The 20,601-nt window shown below is 36.5% G+C and overlaps 1 protein-coding gene across 3 annotated transcripts in view; it reads left to right on the top strand.

The window, feature by feature from the left end:
• srbd1 (S1 RNA binding domain 1) overlaps positions 1-20,601 on the top strand; it is a 53,156-nt gene that overhangs the window by 3,161 nt on the left and 29,394 nt on the right. For all 3 annotated transcript variants that reach the window (XM_089116949.1, XM_039672603.2, XM_039672602.2), the window contains exons 5-14: positions 145-262; positions 356-494; positions 1,253-1,349; positions 1,517-1,679; positions 5,809-5,912; positions 6,690-6,797; positions 6,882-7,039; positions 9,805-9,895; positions 9,980-10,087; positions 19,914-20,005. In XM_089116949.1, the coding sequence (XP_088973075.1) occupies positions 145-262; positions 356-494; positions 1,253-1,349; positions 1,517-1,679; positions 5,809-5,912; positions 6,690-6,797; positions 6,882-7,039; positions 9,805-9,895; positions 9,980-10,087; positions 19,914-20,005 (1,178 nt within the window). The remainder of the gene's footprint in view (positions 1-144; positions 263-355; positions 495-1,252; positions 1,350-1,516; positions 1,680-5,808; positions 5,913-6,689; positions 6,798-6,881; positions 7,040-9,804; positions 9,896-9,979; positions 10,088-19,913; positions 20,006-20,601) is intronic.

The raw sequence follows: 20,601 nt of genomic DNA, 5'->3' as shown, positions 1-20,601 counted from the left end.
AGCATAAGATAAAATGTTTAAAAAAAAATCTTACTGACTTTAACAGTAGTATAACTTGACAATGTTATAGACAATTAGTTAGCCACTTGTCCTAATGAGAAAGCAAAGTGAAAAGCAAACAGGATCAACTTCATTCTATCTTAGGTCAGTTGCCAAGAAGAGCAGATCTGTGGCTCAAACACTAAAGAAGGAAGGAGTTCTTACTTTAGACCTGGAAATGGTTTTAAAGAACTGCACAACAGCTGATGAAATAGACCATGTGGTAAGACAGAACAAGTTTATTAACTCTGATCATTTGGTGTGTTTTTGACTGTGAGGAATGTAATGAGAGCATTTACTTTTGTGTTGTCTTTAGTATGGCCCCTATAAAAAGGGCAGTAAGCTGTCCAAGGCCAGGCGAGCTAAGGAGCTAGGACTGGAACCTGTTGCCCTGGCTCTGCTTCAGGCTCCTCAGACACTGGATCTGCACTCCTCAATCCTGCCCAACACTAAGGGTATCAGTCTTTTGTATACTACTTGCAGCATGTTAAATTGGTACTTGTATGCCAGAGGCCTGTAGCATGAAGATGGTTGAACAAACTCAGAGTAGGTTTAGAGTTGACAAAACCATAGAAATCCAGCCTTGTTTAGATCAGGTACACTTTGTATAAACATTGTCTGTTAACTCAGGGTTTGATCCAGAGATTGTGATTAAATCTGAAGTGCATGGCATGCACCTAAAAGTGTGAAGTGCAGCGAACTGCCAATCACACGGAACATGGAGGGCATCAGTTTGATTGACTTCTTTCGAGAGAATGAAAAACAAGATTTGATTTTTTCAAAGAGATTTTCACATGTCTAGTACAGTACATTAATTTAACAATAATAGTTTTTGAAACTGATTAATGGTCACAACATTGCCTCCTTAATTTCTATATCAAATAAAGAGAATGATAAAAGACATTGGGTCAGTAGAGGGCAGCAAAGGACTTCGGTTTTTCTGTGTGTTGTCTTCACATGCTTTTGGACAGTTGACATTGACGTATCACGGGAGTGAGTGACTTCAGCAGCATTGTGACATGTATTTCCAAGTTTTACATATATTTCCATATAACTATGTGGAATATTTGTACTGTGGAATATTTGTGCTGTATAAATTAGCAGGAGTCAGAACTGTTCTACACTTTCCACCAAAGAAATTCAGTTCTCATAAGTTAATGCAGGGTCACTGATAACTGTGAATGATTTGTGAGATTTCTTTTCCTGTGTGTAGGGTTGTCGACCCTGGATGAGGTGGCCACGGGTGTGCAGGAGATCCTGGCAGATATGATTGCAAAGGACAAAGAGACTCTCACCCATGTCCAGTCACTGTGAGACATTTAACAAACCCAAGATCTCCAGTCCCTCTTAATTATCATCTTTCTATTACCTTTTAATCTATGTGTTTGTCTTGCTCTTTTATGCATCCCCTTACATTTTCTAACCTGTCAGTCCCAATTATGATTGTATGTTTGACTCTGCATTTGTATGGTCTCAGGTGTGACAGAAGTAACGTGACCATTCACTCATCAGTGTCTAAAACAGCCCTGAAAGAACAGCAGCCACAGCAAGGAAATCAGAAAAGCAAACCAAAGGACATTGCCAATTTCAGCCTGTATACTGACTTCACCTGCGACGTCCATCGTATCCAGCATCATCAGGTATTGTCATCTTTCTGAATCATTAAAATAAAATATTGGTGCCCGGGACTTAAAATGCCAGGGCTATTTATTAACACTATCAGTCAAAAGTTTGGACAACTGCATTTACCTCTGCTTTCACAGAATATGCTTAAGGCTAGTCTCAGACTAAAATGCATGTTTGAACTGTTGTAACTGAAAGCAAGTTGCACTGGCAAATCTTAAAATATATCAGTAACATTGTTTTGTCTCAAGATGCACACCAGTAATGTTTTAATTTTTTTTCAAAGGCACATTTATAAATGGTTCTTAAATGTCCTTGAACTATGTCCTAGTTGTCCTAGTTAGTGTATAGTAAAGAGCTAACAAGTGCCCTGTATGTATTTCACTACTACTGTATGTAAAGAGCATCCCAGGACACAGCTCATAAAGTTTTTTGCAAAGAGTGGACACGTTGAAGAAGCTGAAATGCACTGAAATAGTACGAAAATCATAATAAACGACGAGTAGATGTATCCAAACCTTTGAGAACTAGTGTATGTGCACACACTCGGACGCTATCCTCCACTCCACACACACTGACAGTGTTGTTCCATATACACAAGTCCTCGTGCCACTCTTCAAAGCTCTTCTGTCAGCTCTGTTTAACTGTTTATGTTTGTGTCAATGGCGTCCCCTTCCCCATCTTTCATTTCATGGCTACCCGCTTATTCAGAGTTGGTTGTGGGCCACATGTCAGAGTGACTCAGTCATCCTTTTCTCCCTTTATTCGTCTCTCTCACCCTGTTCCCTGTCCCCCAGTCATTCCCTATCTCCCCCTCTTAACATATGTGACACGTCCCCATCCACGTGCCTGTGGATTAAAGGCTAGGATTGACAGACACTGCCTCATGATGACAGACGCTCATGGGCTCTGTGAGGAAGGAGGGGGATCGGGCGTGAGGGTGAGAGGGAGAGAGACAAAGAGCGAAAGAGAGGCCGCATGAGTGAGTGAATGAGTGCCGGCGACATCTCCCGTGAATCAGACAGTTTACCCGTTGTTAATCTGCTGACGCGGTTTGTCAGTGAGTGTTAATTTGAGTTTGCCGGGATCTGTGAGCTGTCGCGCTCCGGCTAAAATGAACCTTTTCGTGGTTTTGCTGAGGAACAGTGTGGAATGTGTTTTGACAGGAGGCATGTGTATACACACATACTTGCTTGTTTAATTTAACACATCAGTTGTTAGAGTGTATTAAGGACAAATGTGTGTGTGTGTGTGTGGATTCCACATGTTCGTAACTTCACCAGTTGGTCAAAGGTTTTGTTGGTCTTCGTGACACCATTTTTAACAGAGGGTACATTGGTGCTTTGTGTAAATTAGGCAGAAGTTATGCATTTTTATTGCACATATTGAAATTCAAAACATGAAAAGATGGTGACAGAAGCATTCAGAATAGATAACTTCATGTTAAGCTTAAATATATTTTATTTTAACTTAAAGGGTTAATTCACCCAAAAATGAAAATTCTGCCAGTAATTACTCGTGCATCACACTCATGACCAGCATCGGCCAATGGTGAGCCTACGTTCTGACGTAGTGCTGCGCTGTTACACTACGTGAACTCACTCAGAGGCCCACACAGTAGAAGATGAATAGTTCAATAAAGTCATTATTTAAGTTTTTTGGTGCACAAAAAGTATTCTCATCGCTTGATAAACTTAAGGTTGAGCCACTGTAGTCACTTGACTTTTTTAACTTTCTCGGCCGGCAGGTTTCAATTACATGGAGGAGTGAGACAGCTTTTAGATTTAGTCAAAAATATCTTAATTTGTGTTCTGAAGATGAACGAAAGTCTTACAGGGTTGGAACAACATGAGAGTGTGTAAAGACATAATTTTCATTTTGGGGTGAACTAACCCTTTAAATATTTTATATGTACACATACAGTATATGGTAACACTTTACAATAAGGTTCATTTGTTAACTACATTAGTTAACATGGACTAAGAATGAACAATACTTGTACAGCATTTATTAATCTTAGTTAGTGTATTTCAACATTGACTAATACATTATTAAAATCAAAAGTTGTGTTTGTTAACATTAGTTAATGCACTTGAACAATTCTATTTATAATATATTAAAAGATTAATAAATAACATTGTTAAATTAATGTTATTTAATACATTAATTAATGTTGATAAATGAGACAAATTAAATACTTTATACTGTAAAACAGTAGTGGCATTCTTTACCTTCTGAAAATGTAAAATATTTTTTTCATCCAAGAAGTCGAGCCTACTTTTTTTCAGAGGCTTGTTAGTCCAGCTCAGCTGAAGGTCCGTTTTTGTGATTGTACTTTGTTATTCTGTGATAAACTTTCAGCAAAATTGTTTTTGTTTTTACAAAAAAAAAATGTTTAAGAAATCTCATGATTTTTTTTAAACAAAAACAAATTTGCTGAAGTTTTCATGAACTGTAATGAAAATGAGTGTGAGTCCCAATCATTTTTTCATATCCTAGTCATGCTATAAACATTTCTAGAGTTAAAAAAAGTGTTTTGTTTTTGTTTTTTACAAAGACAAATACAAACTAAATTTCTTCTTCCAGCACATTCACTAAAAATGTGCTGTCAAAAATCTACAAATCACCAGTTAGTAATAAATAAAATTCAAGACCACCTTTTATTTGTTACTAACTAAAAAAATTTATGTTTTTGAACAGCACATTTTTAGAAACGCTTGTTTTTTGAGCGTATGAGAGATTGACTACAATAATCAGGTGTTTTTATAAAACAAAGCAGCTCTCACTAAAGCAAAAGATCATGTTTATTTTGTATGGAGAATGATCATTGTTGTATTTTAAACCCCATGTTGTGTATGTTTGTTTTTCTGTACATGCAAAGATAGGAAGTGAAAAGTTCATCCTTTATTTCTGTTTTTGTAGAGGCCATCCTCTATTGCTCTCTTCCATAGCAATGTATTTGCTTTTATTTGGAGAAAAAATATTGAATCGGAATAGCTCAGTCTTTAAAATAATATTCATTTCTGTCGTGTACATTCCTCATATTTTTCCAATTATGATTTCATTGTTATTGAGGAACCTGATATGTTGAATATTTAGACTAAAACTTTCCCCCTTCTCTGTTTTGAAAATTTCACATCTTGGACTAGCATGTCTTAAAGCTGGAGAAATATGGCACTAAACTGAATCTGTGAAAAATTGTTTTTTAAAATGGCTGTTTTTTTTCTATTTTTGTTTTTCGGTGACGAGTGTTACACTTAAACCTTATTTTTGCACACATTCTCTTTTTTACAATTTATCAGAGTTGTTTTTATGAGACAAGCTTTAATACTGGCTGAGTGAGATGACAAACAAGAGTGTATTTTAATGGATATCTGTGCAGCCTGTTTTTTTTTTTTTTTTGGAAATGTTGTCCATGAATATTAAAAAGCTATGCTTGCTTTTATTTTAGGGTATATTTATGTTTTTTCTAATTGTAGTCCTGTTGTAATTGTACATGATTTAATGTATGCATAATTATTAATATGATATTATTAATTAAATATTCAATTACTACTCAGGGCGTAAATGACACAGAGTATGGAGTAAAGTTTGATATTTGTTTTGACATTTCTCTCATCACATGCAAAACTTCAAATGCGATAAACATCGCATGAGAAAACCCAAGTAAACAGCTGCCTTGGGGTGTTGAAATGCCAAAATATGGAAATATAATTTTCATCATATTTCTGGCTGCATTAATTCCCGTCTTGATCGGGCCATTAGCTGTTGAGCAGTGCAGAGGGGGCGGATGCCTGCTCTGTGGTGGGGTGTGTGTTTATGTAGGGGGTTGGTGGCATTTGTCAGCTCGGTTCTTCCGCTTGGAGTCCAGATTGATGGGTCATCTTTTCCCTCTTGTTTCCTTTCAAAAGGTTTTCCTCAGAAAAGGTCAGATACTTAAAACTATTTGCTTCACAGCATGTCACTTCCCCTTAGAAGATCAGTAAGAGAAAAGTGAGAGAGGCACAGAGCTTTTCGTTGCGACACGAGTGCGTCTTAGTGCGCTCTGACTTGTTTTAGGAGAGAGCGGGAGGGGGTGGTACCGACGGTGCACTACCGTGCCTCGCCTTGTGTCGGCTGTCTCTACAGGTTACTCTCTTGTTTCAGACGTTAGCCATTAACCGTGGGGAGAATCTGAAGATTCTGACAGTGAAGGTCAACATCCCCGACTGGGTGAAGAATGACTTCTGTAGGTGGTGCATCAACGTCAGGTCAGCACACACCCACAGTGTTCATACATGCACCACGCCTCATCTTCTTACTTTCTCCCTCGTGGTCTGGCCCAGTGCCATTGCCTGCTTAATGGGCAATGGGTTGGGAAATGACTTTCACGCTGCCAGGTGTTAAAGATTATCCACAGGTTTTGATAGTGATGTAGCATGTAAAAAAAAAGATTGATTTAAATTTATTTGGTGAATATCAACCCACTTATCACCCTTTAAAAAGAAAGGATTATATTGTAAGCTCAACCTAATATTACCTAAATGTAAAAGCTCTATAGTTTTGGAAGTTAGTAATTTTAAAACATTTTTACACTAAAAAAGTCATTGTGACAAAATAGATTTTTTTATTAAAAGAATATTTCGGCTGCAATGATAAACACCTTGTTCTCAAAAAAGATAATTAGTTTTCTCCTTGATAACTTTTTAACACATTTTAACTTAGAAGTAATTATTTCGGTTATACTTTATTTTAAGGGGTCATTGTTACAGTGTAATTATATATTTAAGTACTGAGTAATGTTAAGCAACTACATGTACTTACTATAGGGTTAGTGTAGGATTAGGATTTGGTTGAAGGTTAGTTGCTTGTAATAATGCATAAATTACTTACTGTACATGTAACATATGTAACACGGACACTGTACATTTCCATGTTGTAAGTACACAATCGTGTCAGATTTTGAATAGACTTTTTAGTGTTTTTGGGGGAGGCTGTACGAACGTGTAAACTGTCTGTCAGGACTTTATCTGCCTTTTGACTTACAGATGGAGGCCACAGGGATTTGCACAGCCAGAACTGATGACGATTTTGAAGAATGCTTGTGAAGATTCCTACAAAAGATTCATTCTGCCCTTTCTCAGTCGAGGCTACAGGTTTGTTCTCACCAGAAAATAAAGTTTCTATTTTTAAATACTGAACACAAAGATGCAATGCTTCTTTTTTTCTTCTTGTCCCAGGTCTAAGTTGACTGCTAGTGCAGAAAAAGAGTCCATTGCCATGTTTGTTCGTAATCTGCGTCAGCGTCTTCTGATGTGTCCTGTGCGTGGGAAAGTCATCATGGGAGTGGACCCAGGGTTTCACCATGGCTGCAAACTGGCAATCCTGTCCCCAACCAGTAAGACACCTGACTAAATGTGGAATGAACTTACAATAACTTATATTTGTGGGTGTATATGTGTGGTTTACAGGGAGTCTCCATAGGCGTAATTGTTTTTATACTGTGCAATCTGTATCGATCCCCCTACACTTATGCTACTTCTTAACCTGCCCGTCACTGAAAACGTCACAACTATTTGAATAATAATTAAAAAACACAGTTTAGTGGCAAGTGTGGCAAGAGAGAGAGAGAGAGAGAGAGAGAGAGAGAGAGAGAGAGAGAGAGAGAGAGAGAGAGAGAGAGAGAGAGAGAGAGAGAGAGAGAGAGAGAGAGAGAGAGAGAGAGAGAGAGAGAGAGAGAGAGAGAGAGAGAGAGAGAGAGAGAGAGAGAGAGAGAGAAAAAAGTTGTGAATTTCATTAAAGTCCCCATGAAATCAAAATTGAACCTATTTACTTTGTTAGCGCATATTACTAGTCTTGTGGTGAACAATTAATCCGTGCAAGTGAATATATATTAAAAAAATGTTTTACCTTAGTAATCTTTAATCAAATTCTGAAAAGTTACTTCCGGTCTGGAACGGTTTCTTTTTCTGATGACGTAGGTTTCACAGTTTGGGTGGGGAAACGCTTAACCACTCCCCTCAAACCGTTAGTTTGCTATGAGCGAGAGATGGAGAGGAGGAGCGCTAGAGTAAAACCCTGCCCTCTGTTCAATATTCCGTTTCACTTGGAAATACGTCACAGCACTGGAGAAAAATCGTTTGCAACTTCCGGTTCACGGGGACTTTAAATTAAATCAAGGTAGCCTAATACCCTAATCAAAACCGCCACTTGCCTAATAATGAAAACGACACTTGCATTAACACTTGCTTGGTTAATTGACATCCTATTAGCCTAAATAGACTACTCAAAGCAGGGAAATGTTGTTCCTATTGAAGTAAAGTAATAGTTGAATTACGGTGGCCAAAACGGAAAAGAAAGCCCAACTGGACGCAGGATCAGTTACTGCTGCTGGCCCAGTTGGTGCTGGAAAAAAAAAACAATAAATGTTCGGCACTGGGATATCAAGCAAAATTAAGCGTGAGACATGGGAGAGTTTTTTGCAGTTTGCAGATCAATGCAGCATTCCCGCTTGTGTTGCAGAACCTGGATGACTGCGAGAGGCGGTGGTATGTGCTACAATCCTCTGTGAAATTAGGTCTTAGTGAGTTAGGAGTCCTCTCGACTTCTTTTAAGCTGTCCCAGACTTAGGTGCTACTTTTAGGGCTAAAATGCTTTGTGAATTACTCTTAGTGAAAAAAATTAGGAGTCCTAAAGTTAGGAGTGACATTATTTTTAGCAGTTTCTCCAATTAGGAGCAGTTTCTCCAATTTTTTAGCAGTTTCTCCAATTAAATTCGCCAATTAGGAGCTACTTTTAGCCTTAAAATTCTTTGTAAATACGGCCCCTGTTCTAGAACTGTTTTTGTACTGAATTTGTATTTAAAAAATATATTTTTTTAACCATTATTTATATATATATATATATATATATATATATATATATATATATATATTTCAAAAGATCAGAATATATTTGAAGTAGAAAACTTTTTTTTTTTACCAAAATAAATGTTTTAGTGTCACTTTTGGTCAAGTTAATGTGTCCTTGATTAATAAAAAAAAAAAAAAAACGAACTAACTTATCCTTAACCTTTTAAATGGTTGTGTTCCCACAAACGTATAAAGCAGCCTTGAGTAACAAAGCAACATATTAGAAAGATTTCTGAAGGATACTGGATACTGGAGGAATGGCTGCTGAAAATTCAGCTTGCGCATCACAGGAATAAATTATATATAAAAATGTATTCATATAGAAAAGAGTTATTTTAAACGAATCATATATTGCAATTTTATGTTTTTTACTGTATTTTTGGATAAATAAATGCAAAAGTCCTTGGTGAGCAAAGAAGACGACCCCCCCCCCCCCCAATAAATAAATAAATAAATATATAACAAATCATAATTCTTCCAAACTTTGTAGATTATTAGGAACACCTGTTCAATTTCTCATTAATGCAATTATCTAATCAACCAATCACATGGCAGTTGCTTCAATGCATTTAGGACTCCTGAACTCCAAACTGAATGTCAGAATGGGAAAGAAAGGTGATTTAAGCAATTTTGAACATGGCATGGTTGTTGGTGCCAGACGGGCTGGTCTGAGTATTTCACAATCTGCTCAGTTACACAATACTATAGTCTAGTATTGAAATGGACCATATAGTCATGCACTTTTGCTTGTTAATTGTAATTACTTTTAGTTTAGTGCAGCATAATGGAATTAAAGTTGATGAAGGAGAGTGTCTGATTGGCAGGTGTGATGAGAATGCCCATTGTGTCCTCTCGGTGCGTGGAGCTGCACGCTGTGCCCTCTGTGTCCCACATCCAGGCGACTGATCGGCCTGGCGGGTGTGTGTCAGGTGGCATTGCCATATTTGCCCTCTGCCCTGCAGCAGCACCACACGCAAACCCAGCTTGACTGTGACATATCTGTGGGTGTGTAGTCACATGACCTGCCCGGCTCTTGAGGTGTCTATTGCGATTAGACTGCCTCTCTCAGGCTGACAGAAAACGGTAGCCGTATTGTCTTGAGAGGAGGGGTGGAGGCAAAAAATTGGAGAGCAAATAAATGGGGGTCTACTGTACCTACATGATGATGATGTATTAAGTTGATTTCCACATAAAATCTATTCACATGCGTCCTCTACTGTCCTGACATATCTACTGTTTATTCTTTCCTCAGGTCAGATCCTGCACACAGATGTGGTGTACCTCCATGGCTCTGCTAAATACAAAGAGGCAGAAAAACTGCGCCATCTTATGTTCAAACACAGGTATTGCTATCATAATGATAACATGGAGTATTTGTAGGCACTCTAAATATCTATGAATAACTTGATATTTTTGTTCTCCCACAGCTGTCAAACTATTGTCATAGGAAATGGAAAAGCATGCAGGGAGACTGAAGCCTTCTTTACAGACCTAATTAAACGCCGCTTTTTCAACCCCATAGATGTTTCCTACTGGTATGACATTTCCCTTTTTTTATTTTAGAAACATATCAGACCAGATTAGCGGCAGATGTTGTTCTTCTGATAGTAGCTCAGCATTTGTTTGAGGTCACATCAGGCTACTCTACAGTCTACAGTGCAATTGCAGATTTAAATGAGACAAATCTTCATCAATAAACTATACTAAGAGTGAAAATAGCAACTTTTAAGCAAGGTACGCAGAAAGGGAGCAAAGGGAATGGTGCCGATCTGGAATGTGTTACTCTTGCGGGTTTTAACTGATATCTGGACCTTGTTTGACTATCTCTAATTAAAAACAAATATTTCTCACCGCCCTTCAAACCAAACCAGTCCGACGTGTTTTCCGCCAACCCAAATAAAGGCTGGATCTGGGATTGTCTCTCTCTCCATCTAGCTAGACTCGTGTTTGTTGACTTTTGGTTCTGACTGGAGAGCTGCCCAGAACCGCTCTGAAGTGGCCGTTTATGGTGTACATTGATGGTGGTTTTCATTACAGCTCTCCGCATCCCTCAGTGCAGCTCAGATGGATTGCCAGGTCTGCCTCAGTAGTTCTCAGCAAAGCATGATGCGTCAAAATTGACATCCAATGCGCTCCACAAGTGGCTCCATTTCAACCTCCATTGTAAAATGAAAGTGGAAGATTTGAGATCTCAAAATTGGCAGTGCAACGCCGACTGCTACGACGGGCGTGCCAGACAGTTTGAACTTTGTTTCCTGTCCTGGTAGTCACACAGCCAAGTATTTGTAGAAGCAGGGTGCAAGTTAAAATAAATACTTTAAAACTGCAAGCTTAAATGTTCCAATAAGGGGAAAATTGGATCTAGTTGCTGTTTTTGCGTGAAACGCTCTAACAGGACAGCTTGTTGTATTTCTTATTTGTATGAATGTAAATGAAAAATATACATGGTGGTTAACACATGAAAGCATTATTGCGCATTTTACAAACTCAATTTCTTTATATTTTCATAAAAACATTTTTGTGATAATACTTCACCCTTTTCTGACCCTTAAACATCCCATTCTTTTATCGCACTTACACATACATAGACCTGACTGACTTTTTTGACTCTTGCTCACCAAGGCTGCATTTACAAAAAGTAAAATATAATTACAATTTAAAATAACAATTAATTATATTCATTTTTTTTTAAATTAAAAATATTTAAAGATTTATTTATTTATTTTTTTCTGTGATGGCAAAGCTGAATTTTCAGCTGTCATTCCTCCAGTCTTCAGTGTCACATGATCCTTTAGAAATCATTCTAATAGGCTGATTTGGAGCTCAAGTAACATTCTTTGATGAATAGAATGTTCAAAAGAACAGCATTTTTACAGAAACATTTCTGTAACAATACAAATGTTTTTACTGTTACTTTTGAACAATTCAATGTGTCATTGCTGAATAGAACTATTCATTTCTTTCTATTGTACTGTAGAAGTGTAGATGCATCTTGTGCTATTGTGTTTTAAGTGTTATGTTTGTTCGAGAATATGTAATTGGACTTTTTTTTCAGTCCCTATTAAAAGTTTGTCTCCACACAGTGCACTTTTACATCACTAGTCAATCAAATCAGCGGCTTCATTTGCACCGTCTGCTATCTGTCTCCCTACTCCTCAGCATAAAACAATCCGTTGCCCCCACCTACCATCCCTTGCTCCCTCCCTTCTGTCCCGACGTCCCCGCTAGCCGTCTCCTTTCCTTTCGTTTGCCTGACTGCTCCTGAGGAATGACAGGCAGTGCCGGCAGACTGTGTGCGGTATGAGCCTGCGGGATGAGCTGCACGGCTCTCAGCGACCTGGTGCTCTTCCTTTAAACGAAGGGACACTTGCCTGTTGAGTTGGTAGGGTTGTTACTTGAGTAAGACTGGGATAAACACAAACTTTTCTTCTGACATTTTCTTCTGGTTCTTTCTACAATAAGGCCTTTTTTTGGTGAATTGTAATGGATCTTAGATGTGCTTTTAAGGAAATGGGGCAAATTGTCTTCACACCGGAATTTACTTGCATTTTAACAGTGTGGTATAATGACGTTACTGTTAGTAATACGTCAGTGTTGTTTTATCTTTATTTTTATTTGTATTTATTTTTAACGGAATGCGTCTGGCTTCCAGCGTCATTCACTTCCAGTTATTTTACCTGCCATGTTATGCTGCTTGGTGTTGCAAACTGGTATTTTTATCATATTATTTTAACTCATTATCATAAGCATAAACGCACTGGTTTGTGGCGCTAATATTTGTACTATTACTATTATTGTTGCAGTTATTTACTATTAGTGGCTAATGAGTTTCACAGAATATCTTATTTCAGTGTTGCTAAGATGGGTAAAATATGTAGGCTTATTATAAATATTGTGAGTATGATACCAATATTATTATTAATGTTGTTAATAAGTAATTAAAAAATATTATCAGGCGGGCACACAATCTGTGGCCACATTAGAATAGCCATCATTCACATTTTACTTAGCCATCGCACACATAGTGTACTGTAGGTCTTTTTATTAGTCTCTTGTGACCGTTTGCTTTAATTCCTGTGTTGTACAGTGAGAAACTCACATGAATGGTGAAGAGTTGCCCTCTCTTTGAACTTTCACTCTGTAGTTTGTGCCCCAGTTGAGTCCGCTCCAATTTGAATAAGCTGTGAGATTACACCATGCTTAGACCCTCTATCCTGGAATCCCTTTGTGGCGCCCTCCTCTGGCCCAGCACTCTTTACTGCCAGGTGCTTTTATCCTTCTAGACCGCTACAATGATTTGAATTGGTTTGCATTATGTTTAAAGGTACAAATAATTAGCTTTGAACTTGGGAGTGTGTGAATCCTGGAATACGGTCTCTCACTGTATGTGTTTTTTATCAGTATGTTGGTGTGTGAATGCTGCATTCTCATGACTAATACATACTCAAAAGGCCTCTAAGATGACCCAATAAAAGTTGACCTTGGCTGACATGGTTTCTTAACGCTTCTGGTAGAAACACTTGGCGCTTTGGTCATGGATTTGTCATAGTTACATTGTACAGATTTGGGTTAGAGGGTTCATCGTGTATTGTGTGCCATACATAATTGATATGATTTTAAAATGTTTATTTTCAAGCAACTGCTCGCTTATTTGTCAAGTTTATATTATAAAATAGTGTTTCCTTTCTAAGAAACATGTTCAGAAGGTGCCTCTCTGGTCATTGCTGCTGTTTGGCCCTGACTTTGCTTCTCATGCCTAAAGGACAAAATGACATGTATCTTGCTTAACGAGGAAGCCTGTAGTGTTTCGACTGTCAGGACAGTGATCCTGATACTGAGCTATAGCTACAGACTGATTGGACAGCTCTGTCAGTTCTTAAGGTTGAAGACAGTGGCAGTGGCCACCCTTCTCCCCTCAGGCTTGCTCTCTGCCACCAGCCGGCCAGTCTCTGGTCATTAGACTCACTTTGCAGGAGAAAGCAGAATTACTGGAGCTCTCTCTCATCTATCTTTTTTCATTTTTCTTTTAGTACACTCTGTTGCTGGGATCAGTTGTTAAGCATGACCACTTCAGTCTTAACAGGAAGGAAACTACCACTTGCTGTAAATTATGAATAGTCGCATCTTTACAATTTCCTTAACGCTGGGAGATGCAACGTCAGCATGGATGAAAAAAACCTAAATGAAATCTTTGCTTTCTAAAATTTTAATCTTTTAGAAGGGACAATATTCAACAATATTACAATATTATTCTTATTTCACTTTACCTGGTTCAAGCTTGCTGTAAAGTATGTGTGTGTATATATATATATATATATATATATTGACATGTATAAGGGAATATATATATATTATTATTATTATTATTATGCATAGCTTATATTTATATATTTAATGTTTTTATTTATATATTTATTTAATATATATGCCCAGATATATATTAATACTTGCCCTTTACTGCCAGCTTGCTCCTGGTAAAGTGAAATCACTTTTTGCTGTAAGGTCTTGGATGACTCGAATTTTGCATCAGGAAACTTTGTCCTTTGAGGAGGATTCTGGGTAGGGTGATTAGGACAGTGAGGAATAAGGAGGGATATTTGCCAGTCACAGGCCCACGGCTAATGGCTCACTGAGGGATAGATGTCCGCATCACAGAGGACACCCAGAACCAGTGGCTTCATGAGCAACTGTCTTGAGCCTCCCGAATTTTGATTGACTGATGTTAATATATTGAAATGTATGGTAATGTCTGTGTGTGGTTGACAGTGGTAGGGCTTTTATTCATGCCATCTTACATTTTGCTCTTAGATTTATCTTGCCATCAATCAGGTTTTATATAGTATCTTTATTTGATCTATTATATCCAAATAGATACAATCATTTTTGGAATATAAATAAGAAACATTGACAAATTCATAATAAAGCTATAACCCAGGACACATGTTCAAAATTAAAAACAATCAAAATATTTCTACTAATATACTTTGTTTACCTAAATCTGGGCTATTTAAGTTTACTAAATGACAGTAATTTATTAGATAGCATTTAACTGATATGTGGTCTCGTATACAATACCATTCAAAAGATTTGTGTTTGGAATTATTATTTTATATATTTTTGAAAAAGGTCTCAACAAGGCTAGATTTATTTTTTTTTAACCAAAAAATACCATAAGACAGTAATATTGTAAAATGTTATTACAATTTAAAATAAAAAATAATATATTTTAAAATGTAATTGATTCCTGTAAGGGCGAAGTTGAATTTTCAGCAGCCACTTCTTCAGTCTTCAGTGTCACATGATCCTTCAGAAAAAGATTTAATATGCTGATTTGCAGCACAAGAAGCATTTCTGACTATTATCAATGTTGAAAATGGTTGTGCTGCTTAATACTTTTTTTGCGTAAAATGCCTTTACTGTCACTTTTGATTAATTTAATGCACCCTTGCTGATTAAACATTTTAAATACCCTATTCAGCACTGTATTATCTATATAATGACTAAGAACATCAATTCATAAAAAAAGCTAAATGATATTACATTTATATATGTTCTAAATCATTTTATATTAAGAGATTTTGGCATAACAATGTTATGAGTTTATCAGACACGCTAGCTTACTATGAATACTTTCTTGTATTGAACACAAAGTTTCCAGAAGAGCAGACATGAATACTGCAATGTCACTCGCTATCCGTCTAGTGCTGATTGATACGTGGCAGCCAAGCATGAGATCAAGCAAGCCGTCCGCTTGGAAAGTTTTCATTGCCTTAAACTCAGATGCCAAATCCCCATTTGTCAATTTCTAATCTAATGTGCTCTTGTGATGTCAGAACAACTGGAAGCAATCCCTACCAGTAAAATTTTAACATGCTGCACATTTCATGCCTCATTTACTTGTGTTAGGCCGTTTTAGGTTGTAGTTTATAGCCCTTGGAGTACAGAAAAAGAAAACGCAAGCAACATCAAAACATAGAAACCTCAATTCCACATCTGCATATATGAACTAGGCTTCCAATGAAACTGGTCTTGATAATTATAATATAGAAAACTCTGGAATATCCTTTTTGCAGGCTATACTTGAGTGCTCTGAATTGCTAGATCCATCCAGTCCACAGTGTGAACCATTGAATCTCTAAAATGTTCTTGGTTTAAGATTAAGGTTTAAGCCTTGGACACCAACATATTCAAAACCCTGTGTGCTGGCTCCTGCCTGCTACACACAGGGAAGCATCCAGTAATCTGGACAGCTGACACCCTCTGCCGCAGTTCTTTGGGTGTTTAAAGGAGGAAGGGGTGTTGAGGGGGTGATGAACATCTGCCACCAGTTTGACGTGAGTGACTGTGAGGTTTTGCTCTTTTCAGACTTGTGTGGTGGTGGCAGCTTGAATGTGCTGTTAACTGCACCTCCACGCTGACTAGGCACTTGCTACCCCCTAGCACAGAGCCTGAGACTGACGGCCTTTGACACCTGCCATTTTGGCCCTTTTCTAGGCAAAAAATGTCATAGTGTTTATACTTGGCATTGGTCTGATATCTCATGATTGTTTTTTTTCTCTTTTTGGAATCCCTAGGGTCTGCTGGCTATGAGTAATTGGCCAACATTTTTTTTTTTTCATAAGAATGTCCTTTTTTGTTTCAGCTTACGTGAAAGACAAAAGACTGGATTTAGTACATTTCGCACATCTGATGATATTTTGAGATTCAATTATTTTTAATTTAAAATGGTATATTGCTAATAATGTATCCCCGTAGTGCACATTGAAATAAACCGAATTTTATAGTAATATAAGCGTACCATTCACAAGTGATTTCTTTTAAAGAAATTCATATTTTTACTCCGCAAGGATGCATTAAATTGATCAAACGTGACAAAGACATTTATAATTTTTCTTTTTATAATATTTCTATTTCAAATAAATTCTGTTGTTTTGAAATTTGTACATCAGACAATTCTGAAAAAAATCACCATGGTTTCCTCAGAAAATATTAAGCAGCATAACCATTTTCAACATTGATGATGTAATGAGTAATGACTACTGAAAATCCAGCTTTATCATCACAGGATCACATTTCATTTTACAATTTATAAAATTGAAAAATGATTTAAATTGTAATCATATTTTACAAGATTACTGTTTTCTTGGATCCAATTTAACATTTATCTTTCATAGGATACATGCTTAATGCTACATTTATGAACAGAGACCTCTTAACCATAAAGACTGGGTAGTTTTTGAACTTTTTGCCCTAAAAAGTAAACTCTTAACAGAAAAGTTGATTTGAAATTTAGTATGCACATTTCGTACTCGACTGCATACATTTTTTTTCTTCTTCTAATTTTCTTAATTTGCTGGGAAAAAACTTTCATTGTGTCGAAGCATTTCGAATTTTCTCACCTTTTTAGATAAAAACAGCACATTTTGTCTTATTTTTCCAAATTTAACCAGTAATATCAAGAACATTGGACTTCTATCTACAGGTTTGGAGATACTGTGACGATATTTCTTCACCCCGCGGACAGATCTGATTAATGCGTTTAATTAGAACACGTGTTTAGGGGGCAAGTATCAAAGTATGTATCCATCTCTTGGTGTCACCCGGTGGTCATGGACATTGGGAGGGGGGGATGGACCAGCCTAGAGGATGATGACAAACACAGAGAATACCACAATTACTTCCAGTTAGAGGGGGCCCGGCCATGACTTTGCCCAGAGACTCTCATAGAGACATGATAGTCCCCAAAGTGTGGGTGTATTGGGTGTGACTAAGTGAGTGACTGTCAGACCTCAAGGGTCATCAAGTCATCTGCTACACTTGCAGGCTGGTTTTGTCTTTGTTCTTATGTCGTGGTGTCCACTTGAGCTGGGCCAAGTGCTCACAACCTTCTGCTGCCTGCCTTTTTACAAGTTCAGCCGTCCCCTTAATGAAGAGATGTGGTTGGTCGATGTGATGCATATCCATGTCAGAATGGTTCAGGGCTTGTACCCATTAACCCTTGCAGCCCTTCTGATTTATTCGAACATGACCGGTTCCTCTCTTTCGTAAGATCAAAAACCTGCTCTCTCCTTTTCTATACTTTTCTGTCTTTCAGCACTGCTGAATCGTTTAGTACTTAATAATCAATTCTAGTTTGATGAGGGCCGACATGAAATTAATAAACTGAATCAACCACAAACTATAAATAAACTTAAATAGAATAGTCAATGAACATTTAATTTATTTGAAGGTTCTTCAAAATAGAGGTGTGCATGTTAAGTGAATCCAAGTAATCTATTACATGAAAATAAAATAAGTAAAAAAGAAAAAGAATATTGATTCTTAAAGTTAATTACTTGTGGACATCCCGAGTCAAGAGGGAATATTCTTGTGTAATAATAATAATAATAATGATAATTATAATTTAATTTGTATTATTATTTAATGTAGATTATAATTATTAAACTAGATAGTTTATTATATAATTCTTATTATTAGAATTAATGTAATTATAATAATATATTGGTAAATGGTCATATTCTTAAATTTAAAAAAGAAAACTTCTGAGGTGTAATACTTTGTGAATGTTTATTGGCAGGCATTGTCCCGGTGTACGTCATTTCTATGTCTGAAAGAGACATTTAGATAACTTTTCATCCTTTCATTTCATGAAGAACAATTAGTTTTATCTATATGGTTTAGTTATCATATTTTAAATAAAATGTGGTTCTATATTTAAATGAGTTTTGTTTGAATGTTTATCAGGTTTGGCATGCATTTCCTTCTTAATTAGTTAATAATCTTTCTAATAACCTGCTCCACCGTGACCCCTAGGTCATATGCCAGGGCTCGTTAGTCCTGTTATCATGGCTACGAGGGAGGAGGGGAAAGGAGTTGGGAAAATGAGGACACCAGTCAAACTGGTGGTCCATGTCACAAAGTCTCTGCATCCTGTCATAAGTATGATGACACTAATTGGCAAAGTTACCCAAAGAGCCCTTAGGCACCAATAGAGAGGAAGCAAATGTAATGGAGGCTGCAGTAGTGCCTTAATTTCTATGGTCATGCACTGTGGTGATAATCGTGTGCGGAGGACATTTATCCTTGCTGATGTTTTCAGAGAGTGGTCAGTTTTAGTTTTAAAGGAAGGAAAGGCTGGTTTTGAGGTTTTAGAAAAGGAAAACATTTATAACTTATATAATAACATGTATAAGATTGTGTAAAAAAAAATATATCTTTCAGATTTCAATTGTATTTAATAATTTACAGTTTTCTTCATGTATAATAATAATAATAATAATAATAATAATAATAATTATTATTATTGTTAAAGTACCTGGCAATTATCAATATTTTCTTGCAGGACTGTTTAACATTTTATTTAGAGATTTTCATAAATATAGTAGACAAGCGTATTTACCATTATGTCCTCAGGATGGCAGTATTTACCTATATTTTCTTGGGCTGTTAGATTACTAGAACATTTTATTGCCCAAATTAATGGTTCAAAACTCTTAATATATATGTTAATATATATTATCTTAATATATATGTTCTTAATATTATGTTAGTTGCTTTTTTTTTTTTTAACTGTTTTATGTGGCAATTATTGTTAGTGCCTATCAGGTATGGGCTTGTTGTTGGTTCAGTTTCAGGTAGAGTTAACTTCACTGATGGAAATATAACCGAGTGTACTCTTTCACCTTTGAGCCTATGTGGTCATCACCCTTCTCCCTGTGGTGGGACTTACTCTGCAATTAGTGTACTATAAATCACGTTGAGTGGCAAGCAGAACAAAACACATGCTACTGAAAATGTGTTGAGTCAATCTAGTTGACACTCAAGTTAGAATCACTAAAGCAGTGATTCACAAAAAGGTGCATCCAAGGGAGTACTTGGAAAGATGCCAGTGCTTTGCTAAATAATTGGGCTGTCAGATGGTTTAAATAACTATTGGTAATTAATATCATGTTTGCACTACTCTAAGGAATAAAGATTCCTCAAAATATGTATGTACAGATTGTAAATGTGTATGGATGACACTTGTAAAGGAACATTCTATGTGTGCATGGCAGCACAGAAATCAGTTTAACCTCAAATATGCAGTTATACCCTTTTTTACAAAAAAAAAAAAAATTTTTTTCAATGAAAACAGGGCTGAGTTTGTGTGTTGTAGTATTTCTTCCATGCATTGCTGTGTACTGTAAACTTTGGTTCCTGCTGTATCAACTACAAGCTTTCTGTGCAAATGTATTTAAATGGACTCTTTGGTCTGACGCCTCTAGGTGTACTGAGGGAGCTTCATAAGTTCACTGGGGTCTTCATGAGGTTACCTCTCTGATTTCTTTGGAAGCCAGCTTCAGTGTGTCTTTGTTGTTTCAGCATAACAGATGAAGCAGGAGCGTCCATCTACAGTGTGAGTCCTGAAGCTGTTAAAGAGATGCCAGACATGGATCCCAACCTAAGGAGTGCAGGTAATTTACATATTCCTTCTTTCCACACTCAAAACTACTGATTGACCATTTTAGTTTTTTTGTCTGATATAATGCAGATTTATGGAATGGAATTTAAAGATGTGGAATGAGACATACACAAAAAACGGAAATCAAAGAAAGACTTGTTTGTACAAAGTATTTGCAAAAGATTATCTACAAACACTAAAACAGAAAATGTTTATCAGCCGTTGGTTGACAAGGTTATTGGCAAATTTTGTAGTTTCTGTATTATTTGCCAAGCCTGCTTGTGCTAACAAATAAATAAATAGTATTAACATTATTCACACACACAATTAAATATAACAAATCAATAAATAGTTTTTTTTAATTAGTAAAAAAATTATGATGTATTAAAGATTAAAATATATTTTTTAAAGCCTATAAGATAGTTTTGTCTAATCACATTTGACAAAATTCAATGCAGAGCAACACAATATACACAATTCAAACTGAATAAAGAATCCTAACATTTTACAATATCTCTCGTTTAGTGTTTTAAGTTATTTATATTTAATGTTAAAGATGCTTCAATATAAATGCAATGCTTTGGTTTTAGGGTTTTGCAAACATACAAG

Source organism: Pimephales promelas, chromosome 11 (genome assembly GCF_988280905.1).
Source record: "Pimephales promelas chromosome 11, fPimPro1.hap1.1, whole genome shotgun sequence".
NCBI classification, from domain to species: Eukaryota; Metazoa; Chordata; class Actinopteri; order Cypriniformes; family Leuciscidae; genus Pimephales; species Pimephales promelas.
This window is presented reverse-complemented; position numbering and strand designations above follow the sequence as displayed.